At 36.7% G+C, this 22,651-nt stretch overlaps 1 protein-coding gene across 1 annotated transcript in view; it reads left to right on the top strand.

The window, feature by feature from the left end:
• Window positions 1-22,651, top strand: part of METTL25 (methyltransferase like 25) — a 176,447-nt gene that overhangs the window by 31,481 nt on the left and 122,315 nt on the right. The window contains exons 3-4 of the mRNA XM_006882536.1: window positions 4,946-5,052; window positions 19,960-20,553. Of these exons, the coding sequence (XP_006882598.1) occupies window positions 4,946-5,052; window positions 19,960-20,553 (701 nt within the window). The remainder of the gene's footprint in view (window positions 1-4,945; window positions 5,053-19,959; window positions 20,554-22,651) is intronic.

Genomic DNA, 22,651 nt, shown 5'->3' with positions numbered 1-22,651 from the left:
TACAGGAGACCATGCCCCCAGAGGATCTAAGGGTGGCAGTTAGATCCTCAGAAATTCATTTTACTTACATATTCCCACCTGGCTGTGTGGTCAGGTCTAAGCAATTGTTAGAAAAGTCATTCTTAAGAAGAAGACCCCAGCAAATTCCTGTGGGTAAAGCTGGATCTGAGTTCCAAAGAACTGCTTGGCCACCTTGAAGTCCCTTTACACACGTGGATGGGAATGAACTGCATTCCTGAACCTGAAGAGGTTTGTCTTTGAGAAGTAGGCAGTTATGACCCAATGGCAAAGGCATGGTACGTGCTTTTGGATCAGGAATTGAACACATTGCTGAGTCTGAGGACACCAGGAACAGACTTAGAAGCACAGAACATTTGGAAAAATTATTGTCTGAGAGTCATGGTTCCAAACTGCTCTTAATTAAGATTCTGTAGTGTTATGAGAATGAAGATCAAGTGACAATTACAATGCATGCAGCAAGCGTTAACAGTTTTAGTAGTTCAGTCATAACCTTACTGTTGAAAAGTTGTTTGCTAAATTGGGTATTGTTGTTAGTGGCCATTGAGTTGAGGATGACTCAAATTGTGTGTTACAGTAATAAAAATTAATGCTTAAGTAAAAAAAAAAACCAAACAAAACAAACAAACAAAAACTGACACCACAGAGATGCTGAGGATGATAGAGGAAAAGGTAAGGTTCAGATCCATTGTTCATAGGATTTCTATGTGCAAATGTCAACTCAGTGACACTCAACAACATTTTCCCCTTCATTGGCTTTTGGTAACCTTTACTTCAGGTTGTCCCTATCCTCAAAACCAGATTGCCTTGGTCACTATAGATGTTGATTCTTGCACTCAGTTTTTCCTAAGTGGGCCCTGTGGCGAGGGACGAATGCTCTTCACACCATTTCTTTAGTAGAAGAACGAAACAAGTGGAGGAAGCTGCTTATTGATATGGTGACATAGATGATTAATAGGAAATGGGAATGATACTATAAGAAATAAATAGCAGTGGTCCTGGGGATGATACCAATAAAAGCCAAATTCAACATGGTAGATAAACCATGTCAATGATTCTATTGAGCATAACCAGAATACAGAGTGAAAGTGCCTTCAGCTATGTCTTTATCATTCCCATGGGATCCAAATATAGTTACACCCATATAATTACAGTCTGTTCCGTGTAGTTTTTTATTATCAAAATGTTTTGTTGAGGAAGTTAAAATCAGTCCTGGGTACCCTCAGAATGTTCAGAAGAACACAGGCCTGGTAACGCTGAAGAATAAACCTTGCTTAAATGGATCAAATTCACATTAAGTGCTGACTGTTAACTTTCAGAATGACTGACAGTGGTTGTCTGCTTTTTTCTCTGTATTTAAATCTAGGAACGTGACTCATTGAGCCATTTCTTCTCCTTGAAGGAGAGATACAATTCAGGACCTTCAGAAAGGCAGCATTTCCAAAAAGCTCTCATCCTTTGACACCTAACACACTTGACGAAGAACTAGCAATTTATCCCAGTGGCTAATGACTGACAATAATTGAATGAACTTTCATATTGATGATATCATTCTCATTCATGATGTACTTTGCCATAATGCAGACTAGGTCTTCCTTTTCCATCAGTGTAGAGCATGCAGTGACGGCAATATGAAATCAAGATTGACAGAAAGATTGTACTTCTCTTAGAAATAAACATCAAGACTACTATATAAAATATAAATGGACAGTGTGCTATACGTGGTATCAGGAAGAGAGACCATGTGCCACCAATATATTACCAAAAAGGGGACTGAATAACCACACTTCTACTTAGAAAAATAATGTAATGATACAGTGATTAAACCTGTACTCAGAACTTCTCTAATGAGAACATTGCATGCCATAATGACCATCCATGCTCTGCTCTGCAACCCACCACTTTCCATCCCTTTTGCCTTGGTCTTCTACTCTGGCATAGCCTGATCCTATGGTCTTTTCACTCTCGGGACTAGGAATAAAGTACTTAAGGTTGGTCAGGAGAAATGAGTCTAGCAAGTTCTGGATAACAACTTTGCCTGTGAAGGAGAAGTTTGTTTATGGTGAAGCTGACACCTTAGATACCAAGTCACTCCTTAATTCCAAATAATATAAGCACTGGTGGCTTAGTGGTTAGAGAGTTGTGGTGCCAGCCCACAAATGGGTGGTTCAAACCCCCAGCTGCTCCAAAGGAGAGAAAGAGAGTCCATCTCCTAACAAGCTATTTAGAGCCTCTGTGGAAAACCTTTGAAAAGTCAGCTGTGAGTCACTTCTGACGTAAGAGCAGTGAAAGTCCGAATGAATGACTTTTCTGTTGTCCAGGTCCCCTCTCTAAATGCCATTGCATTTCTGGAGAAAAGATCACCCACCCAAGACTCTAGACTCTCCTTGCCATCCCTCTAGTTCCCTCTCAGCTTTGTTTTATAGTGTTTTTGTGTCCTACCTTTGTGATTTTCTGTCACTAAATAGCTATTTAGGAGTAGTACAGGAGGAGAATCATTCTTTGGTAGTCAAAATAATGGCTCTTCAAGGAAGCTGTTTTTTATATATATGTAACATGGCAAGGAGAATTAAGCTTATTAACGGAATTCAAATTGTTAATTGTCTAACTTTAAAATAAGGAGATAGATTGTCCTTGGATAACTTAGATATATCCAGTGTGATTATTTAGACATAATCACAGAATGCCTGAAAGATGGAAGAAAGAACAGGCAGAGTCATAGTTAAGTGACATAAGATTTTCCAACCACTGTTAGCTTTGAAGGTGGAAGAGACGACCATGAGGCATAGAATGAGAGCAATGTCTAGAAGGTACACAGGAATGTCTAGGAGGCAAAAAAGCAGATTCATTCCTGAAACTTCCAAAATAATAACCTTCACTCTCACACATTATGTTAGACATTAGGAACCATTTTGACCTGCTTACTTCCAGAACCATAAGTTTGTTGTTTTCAGTCACAAATCTTAAGGAAATATATTACAGCTTTGCAATAATTCATGTTCATAAACATGAAGATAAGTATGAAAAGGTCCATCTGAAGAGAAAGGTTGTTGTGTGGCTGTAGAATCAAAACCCACCCATAGCTGATCCTCCAGCAGGTTTTCAAGGACAGTAAATCCCACAGGAGGAGACTGCCCATCATTTTCCCACAGGGCAGCTAGTGGATTCAGACCTCTGGGTTTTACCATGCAGCAACATGGAAGAGACTGAATAGTTGAAAACACAGAGGCTGAGCACTTTAAAAAAAAAAGAAAAGAAAAAAGATCTTTATATTTAAAAAGCAAACAAAACAAATCTAAAACTAGATTGAAATTGTAGAACTCATAGGATATAATTACTTTTTAAAACCAAATAATAAAATACACATTACCTGAAAAGAATGATGAACTATAGTGAACTTTTATTAGTCACAATAAAGAGCCCAAGAGAATGGTAAAGTTTCTTAGAGTACTGAAAAGGTTCAGCAATCTAGAATATCCTTCCCAGTTATATTATCATTCAGGTGCAAAGGTGAAATGAGGATCATTTCAGACAAAGGCAAATAGAATGAACATCTCGAAGGTCCTGGGTGGAAAAAATCTCACTGAAGAATGTGCAATGATAATAGGAAATTAAACAATAAAGTTTAAATATATTTTGTATTCTTTTAATTTTATATAAAGTATGTGTTTTTTCATGTAAGGACAACTCTGGTTTTTTATTCAAAAATAATTTTATTCAAATTTTTCTTAGTTATAAAGATAGCTATTTTACTTTTGAAAATGTGTACTTTTGCCCCGAATTTTATTTTTTTAATTTTATTGGGGTAAGTAAAGAGTTTGGATGGGTGAGTTAGGATGAATAGATACATATTTAAAAAGTACTATATAGTCATGATAAATTACATTTGCTGTGACATGACTGCATTTTATTGGTCTCTAGTAATGTCACTGATATTGAGCACTTTGTCATATGTTCTTTGTCCAGTTCTAGATGTTTTAAGATATATTGTATTAGTGTGAAGAGTTGTCCTCCAGAACTTTATGACAATGGACATGTTCTCTAAGTGCATTCACTATACAATACAGTTAGATCTAGCCAGATGTAGCTATTAGTTTTTAAGATTTGGCTCATGTAACTTAGCAGCTTAATTTTTATTTTATTTAAATTGAGTCTTCTGTTTAAATCTCTTGTTCATTTTTCTATTGAGTGATCCTTTTTGGAATAAGTATAGGAGTTTTTTCTTGCCTTGTTTTAGTCTTATATACAAATTCTGTATAGATATAAGCATTGCAAATATCTTCTCCCATTTTTTGACTTACCATTTTACTTGTGCTGATGATGTCCCATGGACTGTCAGATGAACAAACAATTATGTCTTGGAGAAGGTACAGTCAGAATGCTCCTTGGAAGCAAAGGTGATGCATCTTATATATTATGGGGCATGTTTCTGGGAGAGTCTATTCACTCGAGAGGGACATCATCCTTGGGAAGATGGAGAAATGATGAAAGAGAGACTCTCAACCAGGCAGATTGACATAGTGATTGCAACAATGGGCTTAAGCATGTCAGAGATTGTGAAGATGGCACAAGATAGGATAGAGTTCAGATCTGTTGTTTGTAGGGTCACTATGAGTCATACTTGATGGAACCTAACAACAACAACAATGTCTGTTGATAAGGAAAATTCCTTCTATGGTTTAGCAATCTTTTATGGATAATTGCTTTTTGTGTAATGTGACTGTCCTATGGGTTTCAATATTTTTTTTATTTATATATTTTCTATAACAGCTAAATTAATAGAAATCTAGTATCTGAATATCACAATAAAATCTGTTCTTTTCATATTTAAATACCCTTCCAAAAAACTAAACCATGCCAACTGAGCATTCAGATTAGATTTTGCTTCTTTATTGGTAGTATGTTCATTTTGCTTTATTTTGGTCAGGTGAAAATGTGAAACCAGATGAATTTATGAATATAAAAAAGTCTCATGAAGTTCACGTAATGTCCGAGCTCATCGGCAGTGTTGCTGACTTTTGTGAAATAAAGCAGGTAAGAGTATTCTTCTGTATTTCCAGATATTAACATTTTGTCACTTTTTTTTGTCATTCAAATTCCATTTCTACTATCACTATCACTAACTCATAGCCAGTATTTAAACAACAGATACATAAGCATAAGCACATACTCTTATTTTCCTGTACATAGTCATTATAACAGTTTCATATTTAAAAAATATGTCTATCAAAAAAATTTTTGCCATAACAAAATTGACAGAAATTAAGGGTAGAAGTGTTATATGGTATGTTGTAACTCTAATTTGAGGCAACAATATGAAGAGGAGATTTTTTACAATTGTTTGCCACTGGATGTTCTTAGGATCTGGTATACCATGGTGTGGTCTGAGGCAAGTGCCTCTTTATAGTAAGTAACACAAAGAAATTTTATTTTAGGACCTGTATTCTATCGTAATCAAAATCTTAATTCATCCCTTTCATCAAAATAGGTTTCTTTGTGACAGGTAATGACGTGTGAAAATGTTGTTAAGTGCCATTGAGCAAGTACTACTCCCAGTGACCCTGTGACCATGACATCCTACCCCTGCCCTATCGTGGGCCATCCTCGTCATCTCTGCCACACTAGAGCCCATTGTTGCAGTCACTTTGTTGGTCCACCTCTTTAAGGGTCTTCCTCTCCTTTGCTGACCCTCCACTTTTGCAAGTTTGATATCTTTCTTTAAAAACTGGCCCCTCTTAACAACATGCCCAAAGTATGAAAATAGGTGTTAAAAAAAAGTGATTGGCCAAATTTACATATAAAAATAGTAACTTATTTTCCTTATACTTACATAACAGTAGAGGTAAAGGAGGTTTTTCACTTCTACAACTTTTGTTAGGTACCAGCCTCTCTTCTATGGACTCTTCCAGTCTGGTGGATAGTATTGAGAGTGATTAGAAAACTCATAGTTTGTGCCCAGCCTGAAGAATCATATGTGATAACATAAATCTCTAGAGTTGGAACTAGTTGAGGACCTAAGGCAGTTGTTACCAATCTTCCCTCTCCAGAATGCCATCTCTGACTCAGCTGTGAAACTTACGATAGCAATGATTCTTAGAACATATATATTGTAGGCTCCATTCAGCCACCAGCATGTCAAAATGCTGGGGCAACTTCTAGGTTTTTAAAATTATTCAAGTGATTCAGAAATAATCCTGCTAGAATTCATTAAGTCAGTAAAATAGTCTCCAGAGCAATGAATGGACAGTCTAGTTTAGAGTTAACAAGAGGCATGATGAGTTCTGGTGATTAAAACATCAGTTAATGTCAGGATTGGAGGTAGACTCATCAACAATCTGTGTTATGCAGATGACACAACTCTGCTTGCTGGAACTGAGGAGGACCTGAAGCACTTACTGCAGAGGGTAAAGGACTGCAGCTTTCAATATGGAATGAAGCTCAACATCAAGAAAACAAAGATTCCTACCACTGAGCTGATTGGCAGCATCATGATAGATGATGAAAAGATTGAGGTTATTGATAGCTTCAGTTTGCTTGGCTCCGCAATCAACACTCCTGGTACCAGCAGCCAGGAAATTAAAAGATGAATTGCACTGTGAAAGTCCACTGTCAGAGACCTCTCCAAGGAGGAGCAATGATGTCAGTCTGGAGATTTAAGGTGTGCCTTAAACAGGCCATGGTCTTTGAAGTTACTTGCTATGCATCAGAGAGCTAGACAATGATTAGGGATGATAGAAGGAGAGTTGATGCCTTTGACCTTTGGTGCTGGAGAAGAGTATTGAATATACAATGGACTGCTCGGAGAACAAACAGGTTCATCTTGGAGAGGGTGAAGCTAGGCTGCTCATTGGAGGCAAGGATTCTGAAGCTTCGTCTGACATACTTTGGACATGTTACAAGGCAGGACCAGTCCTTGGAGAAGGACGTCAAGCTTGGGAGGGTGGAGGGACAGTGCAGGGGAGGAAGACCTTTGATGAGATGGATCGATTCAGTCAGTGGGGATAGGGGGGTTAGAGACAATAAGATTGGCAAGGGATAGAGCAGAGTTTAGCGCTGTTTACATTGGGTTGCTATGAGTCACAAATAACTCGGTGGCACATAACAACAGCAATAACAGCAGGTACTCTGTAGAAGCCAAACATAAAATTCTGGTAAGTGGTAGTCAGGTGATCTGTTTGTGATGAGCAAGAACCTCAGTACACAGCACAACAATAGGATGAAGTATTAGTCCTGAGAGGAAGAATGGTCTAAATGAGGCAAAGCAGCAGAAACCACAAGGACTGGATTCAGATTTTGTGCGGAAATCGGATTCAGATTTTGTGCGGAAATCAAGAGCAAACACAGCCACTTAGTTTGATAATGGATGGAAGGAAAAACAAAAGAAATAAAAATCAGTTTAGGATTATAATTGATAGTTTTACTTTCTGACAGTAAATTGTACCACAGTGACTTCAGTAGCAGCATAGGAGTCTGGCATTCATGCCAAAGCCAACAAATGCCATATACACGAGGCTAACTGCACTGTTAAGTCCAACTAGACAGTTAACCAAGATTACTAGTATGTTCTCAACATCAGTTGTGATTATTTGGAGACTCTGACAGGATGGAGTGTATAAATTGGAAAGCATTAGTAACACAGATATGAGAAATCTAGGAAGGCAAGAATGGAATGAAGTGAAGAGTACTTTGTATATTCTAGGAAAGGATTTTCAGCATATGTTCTTTTGGAATTATTTTATAGTTTTTTTTCTTTCATCACAACTTTGACATTATTTATATTATCAGTGTATCAGATTAATTTATTCATTACATATTTTTGAGTCCCAGCCATCTAATAGCCAATGCTGTAGTTGTTGTTGTTGTTATTAGATGCCATCAAGTCAAGTATGACTGCTAGTGACCATATGAACAAAAGGTCTGAACCCAGTCCTGTCCTGCATCATCTTCACACTGACACACAGGAGCCCATTGAAACAGTCACTGTGTCAATCCACCTGGTTGAGGCTCTTCCTTTCCTTCGTTGACCCTCCACCCTTCCTAACATCATAACCCTCTCCAAGGAATAGCACCTCCTACCAATATGTCCAAAGTATGTGAAGTGAAGTCTTATCCTTCTTGTCTCCAAAGAGCACTCAAGCTACACTCTCTCCAAGACATATCTGTTCCTTCTCTTGGCCACTCACGGGATGATCAGTGCTCTTCTCTAACACCACAGCTAAAAGGCATCAATTTTTTTTCTGCCATCCTTATTCATTGGCAAGGTCTCGGCTGCATACCTAGTAATTGGAAAGACTATGGCCTAACTCAGACACACCTTAGTCCTCAAACTGACATCATTACTCCTCAATAATTTGGAACGGTCTCTAACTGCAGATTTTCCTAGTGCAATGTATCTCCTTATATTTCCTCACTGCTCCCTTGAATGAAAAACAGAAGAATGGTGTTGCACTCATAGTCAAAAAGTCAATTTCAAGTCTATACTGAAATTTGGAAGCAGGAGTGACATCCAGTCCCTAAACAACATGCCTCAGGAAACATGAATTTTGAGAAGTGATAGTTATTTAAAGGCTTCAGGTCTTTTGTTCGTAGGGTCACTATGGATTTTCCTCGACTTGATGGCAATCAACAACAACATCCTGAAGTACAGTGTTGTAAGTGATAGTATCTATACACATACAAGAAAGACTCATTAACATAACTGTTATTCAAGTATATGCTCCTACATCTAGTGACAACGAGGAAGAAATTGAGGCTCTTTACCAAATGGTGCAGTCTGAAATTGACCAAACATGCAATCAGGATGCATTAATGATAATTGGTGACTGGAATGCAAAATTGGGAAACAGTAAAAAAAGGAACAGTAGTTGGCAAATATGGGCTTAGTGATAGACATGAAGCTGGAAATAAAATGATTGCATTTTGTATTTACAATGATTTATTCATTACAAATAATTTTTCTAAAGGACAGAAAAGATTACATGTTGATTTCCTCTGATATGCTGCATAAGAGTCAGATTGACTACATTGTGGAAGAAATCATTGGAGAAGCTCAATATCAGCAGTCAAAACTAGACCAGGGGCAGACTGTGGGTCAGATCATTATTTACTCATATGCAAGTTCAAATTGAGGCTGAAGAAAATGAAAATAAGTCTACAGGAACCAAGATATTATCTTGAATCAATTCCATCTGAATTTCATGATCATCTTAAGAATAGGTTTGAGGCATTGAACACCAATGATAGGAGATCAGTATGTAATATTAGTGTATAATTTAAGAGTTACATCTTTTGGCAAGATAGATATGCATCAAGGATAATTATTGTTTTTGTGAGGTAAATAAATTAGCTTCCTTCCCCCAATAAAACAATGCATAGCTATACACACTCTAGAAAAAAGGGGGCTTATGTTCTGGTAAAGGCTTTTATCAGGAGGAGACGCCTGGGTTAAGTCAAGCTGAGGCTGCTGGAAATAATTCAAGTGGTCTCTGATTGCTGTAATCCTTTGTCTCTAGTTTGAACATATATAAATTCTCTGAAGAGATAAGCACCCTTAATTTAGTATTCTAGATTTACCAGAAAGTCAGATTAGCCAAACTTGACCTTCTAAACCAAGATCCCCAACATTACTAGGAAATATATTACCCTGAGTGAGAGTCCACAGGAGTGACAGAGGGGCAGCTGATTTAGATCTCAAGGATAATGCTCTTCATTTTACTGTATTTGTTCTAACTGTTTGAAGTACCTTAGTTCAGGAATTAGAAAGCATAACCAAGGTGCTCCTTAGAGGTAAGGATCATGAAACTTTATCTCGTGTACTTTGTAGATCTGGTCAGGACTGTCACATCCTTGGAAAGAGGCAATGTGCTGGGGGAGGTGAAGGATCCGAGAAGGACAGGAAGATTCTCCACAAGATGGATTGACACAGTGACTACAGCCATGGTCTCGAGCATATCAGCAATGATAATGGTGGTGTATGAAGCGGCAAAGCTCTGATCTGTTGTTCATGGGGTTATATTGAGTCTATGTGGAGTCCATGGCATCTATGACAACAACCACCACCACCTGCTGAAGCATCCTGCAAAATTTAAAAAGAAATAAAACCAGATTTAGTGGCCCAAGATAATGATTAAAGAGACAAAGATGGATTTTTCTTAGGAGAGTGACATAATTAGGCTTTGTTCTGCTCTGTTGAGAGTACTCTGGGTGGGAAGATGAGTGTGAGAGCAGGAAGACTATTGAGGAGGCAGTTACAGTTAACTGGACTTAGAGTGAAACTGATGTGTAGTATTCTTGGTAAGTGACCAGACTGTGAGCTCATTTTGAAGGAAATGCCAGTAGAATTTATACAAACTCAAATGTGGGGTACAAGACAGAGAGAAGTTCAGTTCTCTGAAAGTATGAAGGTGCTATTAATAATGATGGGGGCAAAAAATATGAGAATGTAAGGTCTTATAAGAGAATATCAAGATCTTAGTTTTGGACATACTAAATTTGAGATACTTAGACATTCAACTAAAAATCTTTGATAAGCAATTATAGTTATATGATTATGAAATTCATGGGAATATTCCAAATAAGAATCACAAGTTGGATACTCATTATCCTAAGATAGTACTTCAGTTCTAGATCAACAAAATTATTCTGACTGAAGTACTTGGAAACTATGTTGGAATAGTCTACAGAGAATTGTGCTGCCAACTCAAAAGATTTGAAACCACCAACTGCTTTATAAGATGAGCAGTCTTCTCCCATGTGATTTATAGATTTGGAAACCCACTGGAGGGTTGGCTGTAAGTTGGAACTAGCTTGATGGCAATGAGTGAGTTATATGAAGGACTAATGTTATTAAGAAAAATAACTATTATGTGTAACCATATATTTTTGGAAACATCTCAGTTTTAGAAGAGCAGGAAAATGCCTTTCCCCAGTTGTTAGGTTAGAGACTATCTTCAAATTTATGGCCCTTGGCAGATGATTTACCAGGAAAGGGGCTATGGAATATAAGGAAGAGAGCAGGATGGTAGGTACTTTGCTGTTCAGAGAAGAAAGTTTGAAAGCAAGAAGTTGGATGGTTTGTGGGTTACTTTCAATGTATCTATAATTATAGAGAGTTGTTCTGTCTACAAATTATACTGTACTTGTTGCTAAAGGACCAGCTCAGATGGTGGTTTAACTGAGAAAGTTAAAAGTAAAAGGTTGCTTAGCAGACTTCCTAGAAAGTTTGCTCCATTACTGGTTTTTATGTAAGTTGGATTTAAAAGAGGCCATGGCACCAAGAATATTATTGCTGATGTCAGATAAATCCTGTCTAATAGCAAAGAATACCAGAAGAATGTCTATTTGTGCTTTATTGACTATGCAAAGGTATTTGACTACATGGATCATAAAAATTAGGGCTAACCTTGAGGAGGGTGGGAATTCCAGAACACTTAATTGTGCTTGTGTGAAACCTATACTTAGACCAAGAGGCTGTTGTGCAAACTAGAGCAAGGGAACACTACATGGTTTAGAATTAAGAAAGATATATGTCAAAATTATATATTCATACCTATTCTATTTGTATGCTGAGCAAATTATTTGAGAAGCTGGACACTATGAAGCAAAATGGAGCATTGGAATCAAGGGAAGACTCCTCAATAATCTACATTATGCAGATAACACAACTTTGTTTTGCTGAAAGAGAAGAGAACTTGAATTGTTTGCTGCAAAGGTCAAAGAATACTACCTTCAATATAAATTTTATCTCAACATCAAGAAAAAAGCATTTCTCATCACTAGATCTAGAGTTGGCATCGATAACTGAAAAGAGATTAAAACTATCAAAGACTTCATCTCATTTGGATCCACAATCAGTATCCTTAATACCAGCAGTCAGAAGATCAGGAGACATATTACACTTAGAAAGTCTGCAGTCAGAGACTTCTCCAAATTAATGAGTAGCAGTGATGACAGTGAGTACTAAAGTGTACGTGATTCAGATCATGGTCTTTTCAGCCACTTGCTATGCATTGGAGAGCTAGACAATGAGTAAGGATGACAGAAGAATTGATGCCTTTGACTTGTGATTTTAGAAAAGAGTACTGAATATCCCATGAACTGCCAAAAGAATGTGCAACCAGAGCTCTCCTTGGAGGCAAAAATAACAAAGCTTCATCTCACATACTTTGGGTATACTATCAGGAGATGCTGTTCTTTGTAACAGGGACATCATGCTTGGAAAGACCAACAACAGATAAAGGGACCCTCAACCAAATGGTCTGAAAAATGACTGCAGCAATGTGCTCATGGATGTCATAGAATGTGAGCATGGCAGGATAGAAGAGTGTTCAGATCTGTTCTTCATAAGGTTACTATGAGTTGTATTTAACTCAACAGCACTTAACAACAATGGTCAAAACTCTTAAGTGGTTACACCATCCTACTATGTAATTTCTTATTAAATGATGTAATGCATTTTCTTAATTATTAAAAAATTGCTCTTCTGTTCCTTGCAGTCCAAATTTTCCCTTTTCATAACCACATTTGGGAATGAATTCAGTTACTTCCTATCACACATCTGAAATGATGCTAACAAATGGTATTGGTACTTACAAAGAGCCTACCCATTGGTGGCATTAAACTTGTCATTGGCATCAGTGAGTATATTTCATAGAAGTCCTCCCCTATTCCTCTGTAAAAGGAACAAAAGCCTCATGGGAATGGCCATATCTGACCTTTACCAACTTTACAAAGGAGAGCTATACCCATTAAGGGCATAAGCAACACAGAACCAATTCCCATAAGGTCAGGCATGTCCTTAACACTCCTGTACCTCTTCGTGTTCATCTCAACACCAATCTTACTGCTTCACTGGGTCCCAAATCTGATGTTATAGTACACAGAATAATACTGGGGAAGTCAAAAGAGTATAATGCAGTTTAGTAGCACAATACAGTTAGGACAGCTTCTGAAGTACGCTCAGAAGAGCCTCACTCTTGAACCTCATGGCTTTGGGCCATTGTTACACAGTTTTCAGTTCTGCCAATATTGACTCTCACCCTAGTCTTCTGATATACTTGGGAAAAGACTCTTTGGTTCCACAGAGGGTGGCAGTCCCAGGATCCTCTTTGTCTCATGTCACTTCTCTGGTCCTCTGCTTTGGCCACTGCTGCTATTATTGTAAGTCTAGCTGGCATGCTGCTGTCAAGTCTTACTGACTTAAGAGTTTCTGGCCCTGAAGGGTGAGTTGCATTCTCTTGCTTATTTTCTGGTGGTAAAGTTCCTTCTGTTTGCCTGGTCCACTCAACTTATTGGCAGGACTAGCTAATCACCTTGTGGATTGGTGAAACTAGCCAATCCTTTTGTGGATAGGTTAACACATTTTATTTGCATACTCCTGCCTATTTGTTGGGGTTTTGTTTTGCTTTGTTTTTATTTTGCGTCCTATAGAATCTGAACTGAGCCACAGCTCTCCCATCAGTAGGTTTTCCTTCCTATGCACATGGCAAAGGAAAAATTCAATGGCTAGGAAAGCCATTTTTAACAATAACTCCTTAGTATCAGAGGCCATTGTCTGGCTTTTCTAGTCATTGACTTGTATTTGGAGATTTAACTTTCCCCTTACCCTATACAATGACTATATTCATGAAAGTTCATAAGCCAGTAACTTCTTGTATCGTGCCTTAAGGATCTCCATTTTAGATAACCAACCTATAAGTTGGCCATTCGTATTAAGCCAGTACTTTCAGGAAAGAAGCATTTTCCTTTCTTTGAAGAATCTTCTTTTTCCAGTTAGGACTTTTAGCATCTGCTTCCAAAAGCAAAGTCCAGTTAAGAACAAGCCATCAGTGTGCTTGCCTTTGAACCCCCAGTGTACCTTCCCATGGTGCTTGGGATTAAGCTGCAGCACAAGAGTTTGTGCACTGCAGGTAGCCCTTTTAACTGAAAGTGACATGGTGGTGGAAAAAGAAAAAAACAAAGAGTAAGCCATCAGATTTCAGCAGTCATCGCAATCTCACAGCATGGAGCATCTTCTTGGGTTCTGATCAACTCATCTCTGGCCATCTCTGGCTAGGTCCAAATGGATATCAGCTGCAAACTCAGGAGTCCACACTTCTTTCTTTGTTCCAGATTGACTGGTTCCTTCACTCAGTCTTAGCCACAATAAATTATAACCCTCTCATTCTACTGCTTTCTGCAAAGCTTTTCTCCAGGGCAAATCCTCCCCCTTTTAGTATATCCAGTCAGCACTGATCTCAGGACAGACTTTGTTATGGTACTAATTCTGTAATTATCTACTCCTTTCCTATGAAATGAAATGACTAAAACTGTCATTTCTTAATTTATTTTGCATTTGTGAGTTTTGTTAGCATATAATTTACATATGATATAATCAAATCAAGATACTGAATGTAATGAAATATAATAATTGTATACAATTGTTTAGCGATCAAGATACAGAATATTTCCATCACCCTAAAAAGTTTCCTCCTACACTTTTGCAGGGAATTTCTTTCTTCAGATCTGGAAAACCACTGACATGTTTATAGTTTTGACGGTTCCAGATCATCATTGTTATGCAGACTTTTGTATTATATTTATTCCATTTATCACATAACTTTTGAAAGTCATTACTGTTTCAATTTGTTCTTTTTTATTACTGACTAAATATACAGAAGTATGAATTTATTAAGTTTATTTTTCCTCCAGTTCACAGACATTTGACTTCTTTCCCATGCAGCAAGTCTCTGGCTCACAAACATCAATTTACAGACAACTGACTCTTCAGACCTTTTAGTATAATGTAAATCTGCCCTCACTTTAAAACAATTGAACTAGCACCTCCCTACTTACAACAGACTTTTGTCATAGTTACCTTTACTTGTTAAGTCTGCTTCTTTTAAATCACTGAACAGGCTTTGAGTAGTCATTTAAAGTAAAACTAGATAAGTAGTCCATACACCTGTTCTGCCTGAGCTACAAATTCTTAAAGATACAATTAGAAACAGATCTCTATCGCTTCTCAGCCTTTTGGCTAAGATCAAGTGTAGAAACAGATCTCTTTTCTAACTCAGGACTGCTCCTTTAAAATAACAAAAAAATAATAATTTCTTATTGTTATTTATGAGAAAAGCTGCTATGAACAATCACATTCAAAACATGGGTTTGTACATATTTTCATTTGAGGTTGAAGTGATGTTGAAATAGCTAAGAATGGAATTGCTGGTTAATATGGTCAGGTATATTGAACTTCATTGTAGACTACCATTCTGTTTTCCAAAGTGACATTTACATTTCCTTGAGGATTCCAGTTTCTTCTCACCAATTTTAATATTATTAGTTATTTTTATAATAGCCATCCTGATGTGTATGCTGAGCAAATTACATGAAAAACTGGATTCTGTGAAGAAGAATGTGGCATTAGGATTAGAGAAACCTATATCAATAACCGTCCTTATGCTGATAACACAACCTTGTTTGCTGAACCTGAGAAGGCTTAAAACATTTGCTGCAGAAGATAAAACACTGTAGCTTTCTATATGGATTGTATCTCAACATTAAGAAAACAAAAATTCTCACCACTAGGCCAATAAGTGATATCAGAATAGGAGGAGAAAAGATTAAAACCGTCAATGACTTCATGCTCCTTGGATCCACAATCAGTATACTTGGTACTAGCAGTCAGAAGAGTGGGAAAGTCTTCTATCAGGAACTAATCCAAATTACGGAGGAGCAGTAATGCTAATTTGAGGACTAAGGTATGCCTGATTTAGATAATGGTGTATTCAGCCACCTAGTATGCTGCTGGAACAGCATAATGACTAAAGATGATAGAAGAAAAATTGATGCCTTTGAACTGTGGTATTGGAGAAAAATACTGAATATCTCATAGACTTCCAAATGAACCCCCGATATGTCTTGGAGAAGGTGCAGCCAGAGTACTTCTTGGAGGCAGGGATGGCAAAGCTTCATCTTGCATGATTTGAACATGTTGCTAGGAGAGGCTGCTCCTTAGAGAAGGATATCGTACTTGCAAAGATGGTGGGGCTGAATGAGAGGAAGACCCTCAACCAGGTGCTTTGACACCATGAATGCAGCAGTGGGCTTAATTGTGTTAAGAGATAGTTAAGATGGCACAGGATAGGACAGGGTTCAGAGCTGTTCATAGGGTCATTATGAGTGATACTTGACTATTCCAACGACAATAACAGTGTGCATATGTATAGTCCTAGAACATTAGCGTCTCAAGTTGGAAAATACTCAAGATATGACGCTTCTTAAAAATATTGTTTACCTTCTGAGTAGTGTAAATCTTTTAGCCAATGAAGAATCTGAATTTGCTGATATAACACAACTCTAAATGAAGAAAAATAGCTTAAAACATCTATTTAATAATTAGAACATAGAATGGACAATGTGTGAGTATAGGAAAATTAGAAGTTGTCTGAAATGAAATGGAATGTATAAAAATTTATTTCCTTGGTATTAGTGAGCTGAAATCAACTGATAACAGCCATTTTGAGCCAGACAGTCATATGGTCTACTCTCCCGGGAATAATTGATTGAAAAGAACAGCATTATATTCAACATAAAAAAAAGAATATACTCCCAGTGATAGCGTAGTATCCTTACAAGGAGACTCTGTTAAACATGATTATTACTCATATTTACGTACTAACTGCTAAACTCAATCATGCAGAAATTGATAATTTCTACCAATTCTGCAGTCTGAAATTGATCAAATATGCAATCAAAGTCCATTGATAATTATTGGTGCTTGTAATACAAAATTTTGAAATAAGGTTTGGTGCTTGGAAAAACCTGACCTTGTTAAAGAAGTAGAATTGAGAAACAAGATATTCCATAATATAATTTTCATAAATAAGTTATTCTTTGCAATTTTTTTTTAAGTAAAGAAGACATAACTTATGACTGTACACACAGACCTCACCAGATGGAATACACAGGAATCAAATAGAGTACTTTGTGGAAAGAGATAATGGAGAAGCTCAATATCACCTGTCAGAACAAGGCCAGATGCCAACTGTAGAACAGACCATCAATTGTTTATTTGTAAGTTCATTTTAAAGCTAAAGAAAATGCAAACAAATCCAAAAGAATCACTATATGACTATATATATCTCCCAACTAAATTTTTACCTCATTGCAAGTTTAAACTCATATATCGAGCAAAAGACCCATAGAATTGTGGAATGATATTAAGGATATCATACATAAGAAAGGAAACCATCATTAAAAAGGAAAGAAAGAAAGAGAGAGAGAGAGAGAGAGAGAGAGAGAGAGAGAGAGAGAGACAAAATGAGTGTCAGAAGAAATGCTGAAACTTTCCCATAATCTAGAGAAGTAAAATAGAAGTTAGAGAACTAAACAGACTTCAAAGGACAGCTTAAGAAGGTAAAGCAGACTATTACAATGAAATATTAAAAGGCCTAGCATTGTTGTTGTTATGTGCCATCAAGTCGCTTGTGACTCATTAGCGGCACTATGTATAACAGCCCTGAAACCTGACCAACTTTATTGTCTCAGATACACCTAACCTCATTACCCCAGTCACTGTATCAGTCCATCTCATCAATGGTCTTCCTCTCGTTCTCCATCCCTCCACCCTTCCAAGCATGATGTACCTCTCCAAGGACCAGACCCTCCTTGCAGTATGCCCAAAGTATGATAGACAAAGCCTTAGAATCCTTGCTTCCAAGGAGCAAGCTGGTTTCATGCTCTCTAGGATGAACCTGTTTGCTCTCCTTGCAGTCCATGGTATATTCAAAACTCTTCTCCAGCACCACGGCTCAAAAGCATCAATTCTGCTTCTATCATCCTAGTCATTGTCCAGCTTTCTGATGCATAGCAAGCAGTTGCAAATACTATGGCCTGGATCCAGCCTGAAACTGTTAGTCTCCAGCCTGAAACTGTTGCTCCTCAGTACTTTGGAGAGATCTCTGACAGCCAGTGCAATTAGTCTCTTGATTTCCTGGCTGCTGGTAGCAAGAGTATTGATTGTAGAGCCAAGCAAACTAAAATTGTTAACAATCTCTTTATCTCTTCACCATCCATAATGATGCTGCCACTTGGCCCAGTGGTGGGAATTTTTGTTTTCTTGCTGTTGAGCTTCAATCCGTATTGAAGGCTGCAGTCCTCAGTCTTCTGCAGCAAGCACTTCAGGTCTTCCTCAGTTTCAGTAAGTAGGGTTGTATCATCTACATAATGCAGGTTGTTGAATCTTCCTCCAATACTGATGCCACAATCCACTTCACAGTGCCCAGCGTCCTGTATAACTTGTTCTTCAGATAGATTGTAAATGTTTGGAGATCGAATACATCCCTGGTGTACACCCTTTCTGATTTTGAACCATGCATTAGAAAACCAAAAAGCAGTAATTATGATCACCATTTCTTAAGCTGAAAGAACTGAAAGTGCTAAAGAATCAGAATGCCATTTTGAGAACTAAGATATACTTCACCCAAACCATGGTATTTTTGCATATATGTGAAAGTTCAGTGACAAATGAGGAAGACTTTCATAGAATTGATGCCTTTGAAAAGTATTGCCAAAGATTATGGACTGTCTGAACAAACCTATCTGTTTAAGAAACTAAAATGTTTGATGAGGTGTGGAAGACAAGACTTTGGGTATGTTATCAGGAAAGGGCTAATCGCTGAAGAAGGACATCATGCTTGATAGAAAGCAAAAAAGAGGAACACTCTCAGTGTGATGGGTTGACACATTCGCTCTGACTGTGGACTCAAGCATCATAGGGGATGTGAGGATGGCTGAGGACTAGACATTTGCTTGTTCTGTTGTACATACATACAGTTGCTATGAGTCAAAACCAACTTACAGCACCTAATAATATGGTGTGTACAAGAATCTCTGTAGTTTTGGTTTGAACTTGTTTGATTGCTAGTAATACTGACTTTTAAAAAATATTGGTCATTTATATATCTTCTCTTGTAAAGTCTGTGAATAAGTTTCCTACCTGTTTTTTTATTATATTGCTCATCTCATTAGTTAATTTTAAGAGTTCTTTCTATATTACATATACACTTTATCAAATGTTTTATAAATGTTTATTCATATTTAAATTTATTTATTTTGAACAGCAATAGTTTTCATTTTAATAATGTTTATTAATTATCAAATTTTTATTTTATAATTATACTTTTTATATTTTCTTTTTCAGTATTTTTCAATATTTATGCTTTTTTACTTGTTTTTCTTGATTTATGACAAGGGCTCAGAAAATACCTAGTAAATATGATAAGAATAGTTAGTTTTTAGCAGGAGTCAAAATATAAAATATTCATTAAAAAATGGTAAGGGCGGCTAAATTTCATCTCATATGCATGGAATATCAAGAGTGGTCAATTCTTGGGAAAACACATTATGCTGTGAAAGGTGGGAAGGGAGAATGTAAGGATGGCAAAATAGGGCAGAGTTCTGATGTGTTTTCTATAGTGTCACAATGAGTTGCAGTTTACTTGGTGGCACTTAACAATGATGACATGGCATTGTCAATGTTCACACTACAATTCAGAGTCATCTCTTCTTCCTTGGTCTTCCTAATTCATTGTCTAACTTACTTGTGCTTATGAAACAATTGAAAATATCATGCCTAGTAATTGTTGATTGCCTTCGAGTCTAGCAAGACTCATAGCCACCCTAAGGCACAACTTGCAGTTTCAACTGACATCTCTGTAGTACTTTAAAGAGATCCGTGACAGCAGATTTGTCCAATGCAATATGTTGTTTGGTTTCTTGACTGCTGCTTAATTGAATGTTGATTATGAATCCAAGTAAAATGTAATCCTTGAAAAAAAAAATAGCTATAGCACATTGTTGTCTATTATGCAACCTAATTGTTTAATTGTATCTTAAAAATATGGAGTGCTTTCTTTCATCATCAGAAAAGTGTTTTTAATTCTTTGTTTTTCCTAATTTTAGGTAATTGACCTGGGTTCTGGTAAAGGATACTTAGGCTCCTTTTTGTCTTTGAAATATGGCTTAAAAGTTTATGGAATTGATTCCTCAAATGTCAATACTCACGGAGCTGAGAACAGAAATAGGAAATTGAAGAAACATTGGAGAGTTTATCATACTCGGTCAAGGTTAAATGTCGGTGGACTTCCGTTAAATATGGCAAAAGAAAGGAAGGCTCGAGATGAAAATAAATATGAAGCAGATACAGAGAATAAGTGTAACAACAGTGCTGTAAGTCAAGATACATCTCCTTTGGGTCTTTTGCCAGATTTTTCAGACTCTGTAATTCCTAGTATCAGAAAAGAAATGGAAAGCCTGTATTCTCAACCACAACAAGAAGAAAATGTGTGTTTTGAAAATTTTTTTCCTTTAATAGACGTTTTACCTGTTAATGCTGTAGAACCTACTTCATCTCACATATCTAAAAGAGATGTTGCTGAAGCAAAGAAAGAAAGAAGGAAAACAACATCAAAGTCAAGTGAATCAAGCATATATTCACCTTTGACGTCCTTTATCACTGCTGATTCAGACCTGCATGTCCTTATTAAAGATCTGGAGGTAATTTCCCTTTTGAATTCCTAAATTTGTTTTACAAAAATGCTTTAAGACATAGACATAGAATTAAACTTTAATAATAATCCAGATAGCCTATATATATTAATTATGGTAATCTAAAAGACCAAGAAAATGAAATCTCAATCATGCTTTTGTGATTTGGAAAGCTGTCAGAACCTGGCAAGGGCACATTCACGAATAGAATGTTCTCCACTCATGTCAGGCCAGTGAGTCAAAAACAAGTGCTAGTACAGAAGTTAGTAAGTTAATCATGCAACGTAAGTATTGTTAAAATTGCAACTTAAGAAATCTCTAATTTAAATTTGACATTACAATATATTTAAGACAAAATTATGTTTAATGTAATCATTGGTAAGCAAATATATAATTTTTGTGCATAAAAAATAACATCTAAGTATTTTTTAAGGATTGCTCTTTTATTTATAAACATGTCAAGTTCTACCAATGAAAAACAATATGTCTTAGAAACTACATTGTATTGAAAAAAATATTATAGAAGAAACTTCCATAGGTAATTTGGCCTAACTCATTTTTCTGGACCAACTAGAAAGCCTTGTGATATTATACTTTTGTTAACTTTTTCATAAATTCTTCCTCAGGGAGATGAATAAACAAAAAAATATCAGAAATCTTCATAAATCCAGATTCTCTTTTGGTAGCTGAATTATTTTTTAATGGAGGCTTATTCTGTTTCCCAGATAATTTTTTTCATTTCACTGATTAATTACCATTAAACTTTATATGTGTGTGTATGTGTATAAAATACATTTTACATTAATTTTATCTTAAGTTAAAGTAATTAAGATTGTTAAAACCTAACTTAAGCATGTATGCTTCATGCTTTTACTTATTTTTTTTGTTTTCTTTTATATTGGTTTGCATACAAAGTTTGTATACATTGTGTTTCACACTTTCCATCATTCACATAGAGTTTCATACAGTCATTACCATACATTGTGTTTTATAAACTTAATCACCTCTGAGCTATGCCCACCATTATGCCATCTTTTCAGGTCCTCACTGCACTATTTTACAGTTTCTAAAAATCTTGTTAGAAAGCATATCATCAAAACTCTGCAAATTCTTGTAAGATCTAACCTTTTAAAACTAACCTACTAGCATTTCAGTCCTAAAGTCCAGTGGTTTTAATTCACCAGCTGCTTTATGGAAGAAGGATTGGCAGTCTCCCCCCGTGTGATTTACTGCCTCTGAAAACTTGCTGGAGGGTCAGCTATGAGTCCGTTCCAACTGTATGGCACACAACAAACAACAAGATGAGATATAATCCAAGGATGTTTCTATACTGAATCTACAATTATTTAAACCAAGTTAAGCAACACCTCCTGCATATATGGAATACTTATCTTTTAGAATAATAAATAGCGGTTGTTTTTGGTTCTTTTTTCCTTCCAATTGTTCTATGGGAAGAAGATGGGCAGTTTTCTCCAGTGTGATTTTCTGCCTCTGAAAACCCACGAGGGTTAGATATGGGTCACTTCTGACTCAGTAACACATAATAACAACACTGTCATCTAGTCCCTGAGTGGGGCAGCTGGTTGATGGCTGAGTGATTTGAACCTACATATAGAAGCCTAGAAAGCTTTAGTAATACACCTTTTAAAGACCATAGCTGTGAAAGCCCTACAAGTCAAGTTCTGCTCTGTGGCACTTGGCATCAACTCCAAGGCACTGGTTTGGTTTGACTTATTCTGCTACCTGTTAATATTAAGTTCTCATATGTGATGAGTACAGTAAAGGATGTGATGAAACATTGTGACTTCTCTTTGGAGAGAGCCAGATAAGTTTAAGAGCCCTCTTGGGCTAGAGTATTACATGGTGGATTGCTGCCTACAAGGCTGACTGTTACACATTACTAGTTGTTTCACAGGAAGAAGATAGTCTCCTCCTATGAAGATTTGCAGCTTTAGAAACCTGATGGAGGCCCATCAGGAACTGGAATAGCATCACTAGCAGTGGGTCTAACAATTTGTTAGCAGTAGGTCTTATATTTTCATTGAAGGCTAGATTTTTTTTTGGGGGGGGCTTTTTTTTTAATTTAGGTTGTTTATTTTTCATTTCA

This window comes from Elephantulus edwardii, unplaced genomic scaffold (assembly GCF_000299155.1).
Source record: "Elephantulus edwardii isolate Elephantulus edwardi_28Jun2011 unplaced genomic scaffold, EleEdw1.0 scaffold00021, whole genome shotgun sequence".
Lineage (NCBI taxonomy): Eukaryota > Metazoa > Chordata > Mammalia > Macroscelidea > Macroscelididae > Elephantulus > Elephantulus edwardii.
This window is presented reverse-complemented; position numbering and strand designations above follow the sequence as displayed.